Source organism: Protopterus annectens, chromosome 2.part1, assembly GCF_019279795.1.
Source record: "Protopterus annectens isolate FY-2018-M chromosome 2.part1, PAN1.0, whole genome shotgun sequence".
NCBI classification, from domain to species: Eukaryota; Metazoa; Chordata; order Ceratodontiformes; family Protopteridae; genus Protopterus; species Protopterus annectens.
The window spans coordinates 1,912,926,160-1,912,940,291 of NC_056729.1; the positions used below are offsets into that span (position 1 = coordinate 1,912,926,160).

The 14,132-nt window shown below is 39.4% G+C and overlaps 1 protein-coding gene across 1 annotated transcript in view; it reads right to left on the reverse strand.

Annotated features, from left to right (window-relative positions):
* The window catches only part of LOC122795066, a 634,924-nt gene that overhangs the window by 413,057 nt on the left and 207,735 nt on the right, over positions 1-14,132 (reverse strand). Inside the window, exon 3 of the mRNA XM_044063641.1 lies at positions 5,195-6,412. Within this exon, the coding sequence (XP_043919576.1) occupies positions 5,195-6,412 (1,218 nt within the window). The remainder of the gene's footprint in view (positions 1-5,194; positions 6,413-14,132) is intronic.

Here is a 14,132-nt window from a genome sequence, read left to right on the forward strand (position 1 = left end):
CATATATTCTTCTGTTTCAGTGACACAGAAGAAAACATAATATTTAGCCTTTTGTTCCTTTTTAACAGGAATTTCAGAAGAAAAAGGCACAGACTTGCCAGCAATTACCTCACTAGGGTTGGCCTTAGCTTTCTGGTTAGGCAGACAGGTATTCATTGCCCCTTCTTCCAGGATCATTGAGAGTGATAACCAAATGCAAGACTATCAACTTCTGGGGTGGGGGGTCAAAATGACTGCAGATAAATCCACCAAGAATAAGAAGACCAAACGGTCAGTGAAAGCCAAATGCTTTATTCAAGATTTAGCACTTTCATTCCTATCAGAAACTTCATCAGAATCCATTTATGTAGTATCATTGAAAGTGGCCCTTCCCTGCAGGACAAGGAACACCAACAGCTACAGAAGACATGTGTAATCCCCACTTCATGACAGCTGTATGGACTACACTAATTGACCCAAGAAAAATGATGAGTGGTTGAAAGAATCAGCTTTGGCCAAAGCAGAGGCACCCACCTGTATCTGAGGGAAAATATCATCCTGCTGTGGTTAAAAAGACTGACTGACAATATTTTTTTTTCTTTTGTGGCTGCAACCATGGAACCAGTAAGTTATTCCATGGTTAAGCCAAAAACTGTGCCTTATTCCTGGGTAGGTAAAACAGGTAAGATGTAAAAAAAGTAACTTTTCCCCCTTCCTACTGAAATATCAGTGATTGTAAAGCTGAGTGCTGACACATGGTAAAATGAAAGTTCACAAGTAGACTGAATCAAGAACAATTATATCTAGATGATATTTGTGAATATCTTCATCAAGCATAAATTATACAAATGGCAATTTATAAGGGTACTATTCCTGCTCCTATCTTACACAGATAATTAATCAGAGGAAACATTTACTAAGATTGCAATCTGATTGTGAAACATGGAAAAGTGTCAGATTAAATATGCAGAGGTCATTTTATGTATTTCAGGTTCTTTCATATAAAAGTCTCAATAACTATTATTTTTTTTGCAAAGTAAATATAATTTAATTGGCAAAAACTGACAGAAACTACATGAGACATAAAAATGTCAAGAATTATTTTTGAAGAATTTGAACACATTATAATTACAGATCCCTCCACCTGTAGTAGAAAATAACACAGATGACTATGCGTATCTCATCTGACTGCGATTAACTGACATAAATTGAAAAGAGTATTCAAAAATATATTTTTGTGTGGCATTTCAGCTCTTTTCATTTACAGACCATGCTTTCCCTATTATGCATAAAGCTACCATGACTACTAATGAGACACTAAACTAATCTACATATAACATATGCAATAATTTCTTTTGTTACCTTGCAAATATTCCAACTTCTTTAATATGCAGACTGCAGAGTCTCATAAACTGCTCAGATAACCCTTTTCTTATAGTGTATCTACATATACAGTGGATTAAAAAAGTGTACACACCCCTGTTAAAATGCCAGGCTGTCGTGGTATAAAAAAATGAGACTACACTAAATCATTTCAAAACTTTTGCCACTTTAATGTGACCTATAACCTGTACAATTCAATTGAAAAACAAATCTGCTAGGGGAGAAAAATATAAAAAATAAAAAAAACATACAATAAGCTGGTTGCATAAGTGTGCACACCCTTAAACTAATACTTTATTGAAGCACTTTTTGATTTAATTACAGCATTCAGTTTTCTTGGGTAGGAGTCTATCAGCATGGCACATCTTGATTTGGCAATATTTGCCCACTCTTCCTTGCAAAAGCTCTACAAATCTGTCAGATTGCGAGGGCATCTCTTGTGCACAGCCTCTTCAGGTCACCCCACAGATTTTATAGTGGATTTAGGTCTGGGCTCTGGCTGGGCCATTCCAAAACTTTAATTTTCTTCTGTTGAAGCTATTCTTTTGTTGATTTAGATGCAAGTTTAGGGTCATTGTCATGTTAAAAGGTGAAATTCCTCTTCATCTTCAGCTTTCTAGCAGACGCCTGATGGTTTTGGGCCAAAAGTGACTGGTATTTGGAACTGTTCTTAATTCCCACCACCTTGACTAAAGCACCAGTTCCAGCTGAACAAAAGCAACCCCAAAACATGATACTGCCACCACCATGCTTCACCAGTGGCATGGTTTTCTTTTGGTGATGCAAAATGTTGTTTTTGCTCCAAACACACCTTTTGGAATTGTGGCCAAAAAGTTCAACCTTGGTCTCATCAGACAATAATACATTTTGCATGCTTTTGGGAGACGATGTATTCTTTAGCAAATTTTAGCTGGGTGTGGATGTTTTTCTATGTAAGAAAAAGCTTCTGTCTTGCAACCCTACCCCATAGGCCAGACGTATGGAGAATAAGGGAGATTGTTGTCACATGTAGTACACAACCAGTACTTGCCAGAAATTCCTGCAGCTCCTTCAGTGTTGCTGTAGGTCTTTTGGAAACCTCCCTGACAAGTTTTCTTCTTGTTTTTTTCAGCAATTTTGAAGGGACATCCAGTTAGGATTTTGCTCTGTCATGCAGTAGCTTCCTTCTTTTGTTATACAATTTGTTTAAGGCTGGGTTCCACCAGACAGAGCGCCTGCCCTTGGTGGAGAGGGTCTTGGTTTTATTTGGGATTGCATGATCCATGCATTCTTGGAGATGTCCGTAAAAAGCATTTGTGAAGGATTCAGCATTGTGGGATGTGGTTTCCACTGGCCCAGTGGGCTTAAAGGATACCATCTCAGTCTTAAGAAGTGTAAAGTTGGCTTTTGAGAAGTTTTTCACTGTAGTCTTTTGTGCTGGGGGTGGAGGTGGGATATGTATATCCAGGGTGATTAGTTTGTGGTCAGATCTCACTAGTGAGGGGTATACTTCCGGTGTGGAGCATTTTGTCCCCATGTTTGTGATGATCAGATCTAGTATATTATCTCCCCTTGTGGGAGAGGTGACTAGCTGTTCCATTGCATTTGAATTTATGAATTCCAGGAACCTTTGGGCTAGGGTGTTAGGGCTAGAATAATGCACCCAGTCTATGTTAGGGTAGTTGAAGTCTCCCAATATGATGGTATTTGGTGAGACATTCATATCCTCCAATGTCTTCAGGAAGGCTGAACGGGGTTCCTGAGATTGAGAGGGTGGTCTGTAACATGCTACCAGTTGTATAGCAGTTTTGCCTACAGTTAGTTGCACCTGGATGGTCTCCGATGCTTCATGTGTTGCCACTAACCTGGAGGTGTGGGTGTCCTTGATGAATATGGACACTCCCCCTCCCTTTGTGGTTTGGCCCAAGTTTTGGGGCCAAAAAGCATGATACGAGGTATAGCCTGGTAGCGCTGGGGTGCTCTCAGGAGCCTTGAACCAGGTTTCAGTTACTGCACAGACATCAATGTTCTCCCTACTGAGGAGTGCTTTGAGAGCCTGCATCTTGAGATTTAGACTTCTGGCATTGAGCAGCATTACCCTTAATTTATTTCCATTTTTGTTTTCTAAGGAGGTGGGTTCGTCTTTTGAGCCTTGCCTAAAAAAGGCACTATGGGGGTGGCAAGAGCCTTAGCCAATATCTGGAAGCCCAGTGGTGACAGGTGCAAGCTGTCCCTTGCGAAGCAGCGTGGCTTGTCCAGCATGTCATCCCAAGCAGACAGACATTGGATCCCCCTCGAATGACACCAGTAATAGAGCCAATTATTAAAGCTGATCATCTTGTCTTTGTATTGTGGTATCATTCTTGGTGAGGGCAAGATGCTGCTCAGGGTCAGGGTCATACCTGCCTGGGCTACATAATCAGAGAGCTCCTCTATGTCTCTTTACATGTAGTCCAGGGAGGTACGTCTCAGGTCATTCATGCCAGCATGGACAATGACGGAGTCATATTTGTACATGCTTTAGAGTGACCTGAGTGGTGTGTTATGTGGTGGATCCTGGCACCCGACAGGCAGCTCACCGTTACCCTCTCCTTGTTCAGCCTGGTAAGCGGAACGTCACTGTGTCTGACTATACAGTCTCCTATTACTAGTGTATCAGGCATGGTGTTTGGCCTTAAGGGCTGTGATTGTTTGACACACTGCTTTATTGAAGTATGTGTTTCATGTGTTATGTTTTGAGGTGGTGGATTTTTGGGTGTCTGCTTTGGGAGCCTCTGTTGTTTTGGTAAGTTTTTTATTAGAGCCTCCGAGTATGTCTTTCATGACCCACTTATTATGTGTTCAAGACAAAGATGTTAAGAAATTCGCTCTCGATGTGAATCTTGGCATCCATGTTGATAGCAAGTAATTTTGAGTTATGATTGGTGAGATAATCATAATTCTTTGTAGTGTACAGAGCTTTACCTGCTCTATGTATCACTAGTTACAGGGACAAATGGTGAAGTGTTTTGTTGGCTTTCAAAGCAGTAAAACACATAACAGACACTGTCAGGCAGTGTAATGTATGTCACATGTACACTTACCGTTCACGCCTCTCCAAATTTCTGCAGAATGTCCAGATTATTGCTTCATATTTTTGTTTTGTTCCTCACAAAATCTGTGTTTTTTGGACAAACTACTGAGGACTAAAGTCACTAAGTAATGACATGAACTGGAGTTTCAGAGTTTGTATCCTTCAGAAAATACATGCAAACACAAATCCTGTTATTCTAGCATTTTCTAAGTTCATTACAGGAACTTAGGAAGACATTACTGGAATGGACAACAAGCAGAAACATTATTTTATTCTGATGCTGTCATTTGCTGGTCAGAGCAGGCAGATTTTATTGCCTAGTAGGGGACCTAACCTTAACAACTTTAGCAGGGGGTGCTTATCATTTGTTAAGGACAGGTCATGCACCATCCCGGTGGATAACTGGTTTGTTTTTAAGAATATCAGAGTGTAATCAGCACGCTCCATGCACTACACACATTTTTTAGTTAGGTGTTACAATTCTTTATACACACATACACACACACACACACACACACACACACACACACACACACACACACACACACACACACACACACACACACACACACACACACACACAGACACACCAAAATTGAGCGTTTTTACAAATATCCTGTAATTAAATACTGTATCATCATTAAATGTATTTTTTTCTCTGTGAGTTTTGTTATTCATGTACCTTCAAGTCTAGAGAGAAACATATTTAATTTGATGCACTTTTTATGCAACAAAGTATGAACACAGACATAAATAAGAATAGACAATATTAATAGTTACCATTAATAGCCAATGCAGTGGTTCCAAAGCCTGTAGAACTCAAGGTTCCATACATATAGACTGCGAATGCTGAGCAGTGTTTTATAATGAAGCTGTTGTTTCTTTGCCCGAGTTCAATCTTTGCCCAAGCATAGTCAGTCATAGGAACATTGCCTTGTATGCTGGCATTTGAGAGAAGATTGTTGCTCTGCAGAATTTCAGAAATCACTGATGCTTCAGCGATCAGCTGAATGTAGTTACTGAAATTATTTTCTGTGTTAATAATGTAGGAACTGGAAAATGATTCAAATGGAAGGATGTTCATTACAAATGGATCAACTGTATCCCAATTGTAATATCCACCTGTAAAGGTATACATTACCATAACCGGTTCTGTGGCATTGAGGTACAGGGAGGAAGATGAAGACAGACTGATTGTTGTACTTTGCCCTTGATGAAGTTCTATACTGTTACTCCAGTTTCCAGTGCTGTAGCTTATTTCAGTTCTTTGTGAAGCTACAACAGTGACAATATCTGTATAACCTTGAACAGCTATGGATGCTACTAGGAATTTTTTTCCCCATTCGTTTACAGGAAGCAATTGTTCAAACATAACATCACAGGCACCATTATACCTGTCACAGTTGTTTCCAGACAACACAGCAACAGGATACTCTGACTGAATTCTAGTTCCAGTTAGGACAGTGGTACTTTGTAACTGAATGACATCAAATGCTGATAACACCAGAGTTATGTTATCTCCTGAATTGTAATTTGATCCATTATACACAAGAGCACCTGCAACTGTGATCTGGAGTTCATTGGTCTGATTATAGTTAATGACTGCAAACTCTGACATCCCGTAGCCTCCTATTGGAGCAAAAACATAATATTCTGTACCAAGGGTATCCACTGGGAAAATATTAGCAGAATCTGCAGTTGCATACTTATAGCTAAATGATAATACAGTGATGGGTTTGTCAGATCTTACAATGACTGTGCTGTGAGAAGATAATATGGTACCACGGAGTTCTGCCCAAGCAGGAATATTGACGAATGATGTTTCTCCTTCTCCAAGTGTGAGAGCATCTTCAAAACTTGTGTTATATATGATAACCTGAACAGATGTTGATGGACTAAGGGCAGTGATTGCCAAGTGGGAAACTTCTAGATTCGAATTAATATTGTTCTGTACAAATGCAGTAATGAACTGCGTTCCAGCACTGCTCCAAGAGAAGTCTAAGTAAAATAAAAATGTAGAGGCACAGTTAGAGTGAAACCATTTCTATGCAAAATATATTTATTTTCTTACCATCAAAGAAAGTACTATATTTTCATCCAATTAATGCAAATAGCAATTTTATAAGAATATGTAAGGAAATTGTGTTGTGTAGTTCTGTATCCAGTTTTGTACTTTACGCTTCCATTGCATTTGTGAGCATAAATAACAAATGTAACAGATAAAACAGAATGTGCTTTAATTATAACAAAGTACCTGACCTTATATAGATAAATATTTTGAAGTTAGTAATAACACACACATTTACATTGTCATGCATTATACTTACCTGAAAAATATTGCTGTCTGCTTAAAAATAATTTATAAAGTAGACAAAGTAAACAGCAAAAATACTGGTAGTGATTATACGTGAATTAAATATGGTTTATGAAGATACAGAAAAAGATAAACACTGACAGCATCACAGTTGTATTAATATACAGATTCAAAAGTGTTTCATTGGTATAAAATAAGGTTTCTGCATTCAGTCTGTATAACAAATAGACCATAAAGTAAAAATGAATACAATAAAATCTAAAACAATATTATTGAATATTACTTCTCAGCTATGGGCGTACCTTCATTGAAGGTTGTGCATCAGGGCTGGCAACTCGGCGCATAAACATCTACTGCCAATCATTAGCTGACCAGAGTTCCACTGTGGCGACCCCTAACCTGGAAAAGCCGAAAGATGCAACAACAACAACAACAACAACCTCTGTGAGTATCATGCTTGTCTTATGCACATAAGCACATGGGGAAAATTAGACAGTGTTCTTGGAAATGATTTATGATGTTTTTTTGCCAGAGAAAAGTCTCCAAATTATTTTATTTTTAAGAGCAGATCTTCTGTTTTAACTGGCAGTTAAAGTGTATAGCGTAGTTGCAAGCTCCTTAACATACAATAACAAAGAATACATTTTTTTAATCAGAAAGTGTGTTGTTTTTGCATTTTATTCTGTCACTAAATGTTCTTTGAGCTACAAACACCTGCCATTACATCATAGAAGACTGAACCCACAATGCTCCACTAGCTACATGAATACGTTATTATGTTTCCATGCTAAATGCATCAATAACAGCATCTTACTTCACAGAAACTTCACAGAAAGACAAGCTATAAATTGTGTCCTGCAAGTGGAACACCACACATTCAAAATTAATATATCTGGCAATTTGTTAGTGAAACCCTAATGTAAGCGAGTAGCTGTTCTTTTAAAAACGGACGTTGTTTTGCTTATCCAAAATGCTTTGCAAGTATATGCAAATCATTAGTTAATACCTACCACAACATCATTTTATGGGTGTGGACATAGAATAAGACTGGGTAAACACCAATACTAAAACATCAAAGAACATTGACTAATCTGCAATTTTGTAATAATTTTCAGCATCAGCATCAGGAGTATAACTAGAACTGAAAATAATTGTAAAACAAAGATGCATGGGATATACTTTTATAAATAAAGTCATACACATTCATAAAAGTCATTGTTAGTTAAGGATTTAATACATGTGGTGAAGTCTGAAGCATTCAGAAACCAGCAGCTTGCTGCTAGTGCATGAAGATGAATATGAGTTCAGGCAAGTAGCCATGGGTAGAAGGGGAGGGGGGATTGAAAACTGCTGAATGTGCTCGAAACTGAAAATGATTTTGGAAAACAGCTGTAGGGAGGGAGCAGGAGGGGATTTAGAATTAAGAAGTGGGAGGTGTGGTTAAGGATTAGAAAACAGAAGAGGCAGTTTAGGGTTAGAGAAAAGGAAGAACATTTTAGGGTTAGGGAGTAATCGAGAAACTGTTCTTTGGGAGGGTGGAGGTTTAGCTTTAAGAGATTCTTATGATAAGGGCGCAATTGGGAATTTTAGGTTTTTGGGATGAGGGGTCGAGTTTTAGGTATAACGAGCAATTGGGAACTTTAGGGTTAAGGAAGGAGGTAAAGATTTTTGGTAAGGGACCAAGGAATCAAGTTAAAAAATTGGTGGAATTTTAGGTTTAGGGTTTATTCCCTGTTAGAGCTATGTAGTCTATAGGATCTGGTGTTAGAATGGCTATGTAGAAATCAGAGATTCAGCTAGTAGGAGATACATGCATACATACATAAAAATATTTCAAGCAAGGACATTAATGCCAATATACCGAAACATGTGTTCCCATAATAAGTGGGCAGGCTGTTCTTAAAAATATCTAAACTAGTGCTTGCTTTAATATAATTTGGCAGTCTGTTCCATTAATCGGCTACTCTCTCAGAAAACCAGTTACTGCACTTCTTATTCCTATAGAATCTTCTACAGAGGTTGTCCGATGATTCTCTAGTACCATTTTGTTAATCCCAAACATTCCCAGAGGTAGCTGTCTCTAAATGCCCTTTATAACTGAACAAAATCACCTCTTAAATATCTATAAGAGACACTCTACAAGTTCAGATATTTTAGTCTTTCATAATAACTTAAATTTTCACATCCATGGATGCTCTTTGTATATTTTCACTGTGCTCTTTCCAGTTAACTCATGCTTGTTTTCTTATAGGGTTTCCATATTGTTGTTCCATACTCATGTTTGGGCCTAATGTAAGTGACAAACAGTAACTTCATCATGTCTGATTTCCTACACTTTGTAAATCTTTTTTTACAACCTATAGTTCTATAGCTATCATTAACCAAGTGGTTGATATGATTAGACAAACTCATAGCTGGATCTACCCATATACCCAGGTCCTTAAATGAGTCTACAGTTTCAATCACTGTGTGCTGTATTAAACATTTACCTTTCAATTTATGTCTCCCAAGTCTCATATGCTGAGATTTTGATATATTTATCAGTATATTCATCTCCTCTGCCCAAATGGTCAATTCAGCCCAGTTATTTGGCAGACATGCCTTATCTGTAACACATGTAATCAGTTTCCCCAATTTCAGAATGTCTGCATATAGACTGTAGAACACCTCAGATGAAAAAGTTAGGTCTGAAAGATTCAATCTAAACAAGTAAGGGCCTAGGACAGAGCCCTGTGGGACACCCTGACTTTAACCAAAAATTTCACCTGTCCAGTTGCTGTATAATACTTGCCATGTCCTATTTCTAAACCATGCAGCTACCTATCTTAACAAGAGTACATCAATACCTAGTTGTTCTAATTTATTTTTAGACAAATCAGGGATGTCTGCAAACTAAACCCACAGGATCTAAACAATATATTAAAACAGGGCAGCTGAGAACCTCCATGATCCTTAAGATTAGATCAGGCAGTGGACTACTTTAACAATATATTCACTAGTGTCCTTAGTTCAGTTTCTCCAATCAAGAAAATTAGGGCTACGGCAAATTATGCTCCATGGCTAAGTAGGGACACAAGAGTCTTACTAAAGTCTAGAGACAAGTCCTGGAAGCAATGGAAAAAAGATAGCTCTAACCAAGCCAATCAAAACTAGAAAAAACTTTGGAATCTGGCTAAAAAAACAAACTAAACTTGATAAACAAAACTACTTCCTTGATCTCCAAAAAGAACATTCAAAAGACGCCCCAAAATTTTGGCATGCTATCAATTCTCTATTAAAACGTGGAAAAACAACCACTCCTACCCCCACCTCCCCCAGTAATAATAATAATAATAATGACATAGCTTCCCAACTTAATTATCACTTTACTAACTCAATCAGAATGCTGTCCACCCAACTATCCAAAAATAGCTCTTCATCTGCCTCTAGTAAATGTCCGGATGACATGTCTTCCTTCACTCTCTCACCTGTTCCCATCTCTAAAATCAAAAAACTCCTCCTAAACTTGAAACCTACCTCTCTTGCAGCTGATGATGTACCTGCTAACTTCCTAAAAATAGGAACTGAATCCTTATCTTACCCAGTTTCAATCCTTATCAACCAATCTATCCCTCTACTATGGAAGATATCATATATTATACCTCTACATAAAGGTGGCAATTCTTATGATTTCTCAAACTACCATCCAATACCCATGCGTCCTCCCTTATCTAAGCTTCTTGAGAAATGTATTCACTCCCCAGTTATGCAATTCCTGAACACACATAAGCTCCTCCCCACCAGTCAACACGGCTTCCGCCCGCGCCACAGCACATCTACTGCTCTTCTCTCTTTTACTAATCAGGTTAACCAGCATAGAAACAAAAATAATTATGTATCTGTTGTTTTTTAGATCTCTCCAAAGCTTTCGACATGGTCTCACACACAAAACTATTAGATGCTCTAACCTCCCTATCCTTTGCCCCCTCTGCCATCTCCTGGTTCAACAACTCTCTCTCAGACACACAGCAATCTGTCCAATGGCAAGGTGAACTATCTCCTCTATTTCCAGCTACCATAGGTGTACCACAAGGCTTGATCCTGGGCCCACTACATTTTTCTATCTTCACAAACAATCTACATACTGTCACCTAGCAGGCCATACTAATACAGTATATCAATGCTTATCTGCTCAGCCCCATCTCTGACCATCCTACAGCAGCTGACCCAAGAATCCTTTACCTCTGTTGAAAGCTGGATAACTGACATCCAACTTATGCTAAACCCCAACAAGACTAACCCCGGGATTCATGAAGCTCGGCGCAAGGCCGGCGTTAGACTTGCACCGACCATGCGGCATGTAGATGGCACAGTAGTGCCATATGCATATTAATGAAGGCACACTGCAGCCACAGCCAAGTGCATAGGAAACGAGCGCGAGTGCATGGGGCATGCCAAAGTGCCACATGGAGGCGTGGAAATGTCAGCTGTTGACGTGCAACCTAAAATGCTGAATATTATAGTCTGCATGCAATAGTAATCACACCTGTAAGTGTCCGTGGATACTGAAACGTATGTAAAGCATGCAAGGCAGTTCTTGCAAACACAAAATTAAGAAGCAAACACAAATGCACGTTAGCGAATATCGAGTCTCCATACCTCGAACAAATGACAATTAAAACCGTGTGCCCATATTCTAATGCAGTGTAGATAGTTATACCAAGTGGAAGTGAAACGCATCATGTTAGCGTGCCACCAATAGCTATGTCTAGCCCAATGATCAGGGTTACCACCTGTCCCACATTGTGAGGGATAGTACACAGCTGGGCAGTTGTGTCCATACCAAAACCATTCTAAGTGTAAAATATCCTGCAACCGTATGACATAAAAATGTCCCACATCGCATGTAATAGTCACATGCAATAGTTATTTCCGTATGTAACATACCACGTTACAAGAAATAGAATAAGCAAGTATATGAAACAGACGGAGCATATAAACTGCTACAACAATAAGCTAACATGCAGGCATAAAACAAAAGTATTATCCGTAGTACTGACTGTGAATATGTGTTGTCCTGTAGAATCTGATTTGTGTCTGGAATATATCCCATGCTGGCAATATGAAAAGGTGGCAACCCTACCAATGGTCAGAGCATTCTGCCAAAAATCCGCCCATATGCGGTCCAAGCCATTTTTGTCAGGATGTGTAAAAGACGAACTGGTATAACCGGGTGTACCTACCATGTCATGAAAGATAAGTACTTGCGTGTATCTATGTGTGTTATGTACAGCATGTGGAAGGTGAAAAATGCCAGGGTAGTCCTCACAACCATACAGGTACCTGACATATGTAGTGTCTGCAAATGTGTTCCCTTGACCGTGCCATGGGCCATCAACCAAAGAAGGGATGGATGGAGTGTCTGGAATATGTGTGTGGGGGTGTGGGTAATGTTATAACCCACAAAGGTGAGACTGTGTTGGATGCACAATAGGTGAACTGGAGGTGTATGAGGGAGCAGCGGGTGAATCAGAAAGAAACACAAAGAACAAGCATACACATCTGCAATACAACCTGACAGGCCATACTGTAGAACACAATCACGCAAACAAGTGAATATTAAAATGTGCGATACACATGTACAGAAACGTCACCGGCACATACTCACAGAATGGTCTGGACAGAACTGGGCCATCCAAATGCAACACACCTGGATGCATAATTGAATACCCATCATCCACTCTACAGCACACAACCCGCCCCCATTCTTGAACGTCCACCAAATCCAGCCATACTCGGGCTACTAGCTCAGCGCAGCCATATCTACACATACTGACCACTACTCATATGTAGTAGGTAGTGTCACCATAGGCAGTGTCAGGATTGCAAACTATGTATCCCTTGCATGTAAAACCCTAACACATTTTCATAAATCCAAAAGAATGGACGGTTATTGGCTTGTTCAATTTTTGGATATCCTTCATGGGATAAGTATCCTGTGTAAACATCAGACTTGGTATCATGACACAATGTCCAGTCCTGTAGACATCTGGACACAAGTTGTATGTGCAGTAGTGGTTTACGAGACTGTTCAGCCTCTAGATGGTGATGTAGAACCTACTACCCAGGATCAAACACCTGCCCGTGATGCACGTCTCCCCACATGAATTATCGAGAGAATATATTGTACACAGTTGCATAGTGGCACTTGGAAATAGGGTGATTAAGGTGCTGATGTAAGCAGGGTACCTCCTGACCCACTTTGTGAGGGACAGTCACTGTTTGGGTAGGTGTATCCTGACCAAGAATGATACAATGGCAAATGTCCTGTGATTGTAGGAAATAACTATGTACCATATGTCATGGAACAGTTGCCTAAAACAGTTATTTCTGGATGTAAAATATGTAAATCGTAGAAGAAACAGAATAAGCAACTAAAGTTCTACAGGAATAGGTGCTTATCTAGGAAAATAATGAATGTTCTAAACCCTGTACTGACCGTGGGTATGTGTTGGCCTAAACAATCTGGTGTGTCCAGAATATATCCCATCCTGTACATATGAAAATGTGGCAACCCTACCAATGGTCAGAGCATTCGCACAATAACTGGCCAGCCTCTTAATCACCCACAAAACCAGTGACCTTTGGAGGAAAGGTGTTGAATGACACTTGAATGACCAATGACAATAATTAATAGACACTTTTAACTTCAGAAAAAAAGTATTAATACATATGGCTCTGAATCTGTCAACACGTTTCAAGTTAATAGTACTAATATTGTAGAAGTGTCCGTGATTGTCCCTGATTTGTCATTGCCTTGTCCCTGTCACTATTACAGAGGTCTGTACACATATGTACACCAACCAACTGTCACATTTGTAGACAGTTCTAATTGCATACCTGTAGTGAAGTTATAAGTGATGTCCAGAATAATATTCATCGTATATACGAATGAAATAGTCAAATGTGAATGGAAACACCAGTGGAAACACCCCCGCACCCTGTATTATGTAGTGGAACCACCCCCCACCCTATATTATGTAGTGCCAACATAATAATCTGGTCAGAGGTGCCCAAACCCCTGCGTCTGTAAACACAGGTAGAATGTTAAAATCAGGACCAACTCTGTCCATGTGCTAAGTCTGACATTCGAAAAGGGTCAGGGAAGTTCCAGTCACCAGTCGGACAAGAATAAAATCCGGATCACCACATGAACACCGTGACAATCAAACACACATATGTGCCAGGACTATAAGCTTTGGAGTTCTGAATATCCTTGGAGTGAGTAAACATGCAGCATGGGTCCAGAGCAGTAGGGAATAGGAAATGTCGCATGTGTAGTACTGCGGTTTTCCCAGCAGGAGAATGGATGCCCGCTGTGTAAGTGAAGCGGTGAGGCATATGTTAGGGTAGCTATGAACCATG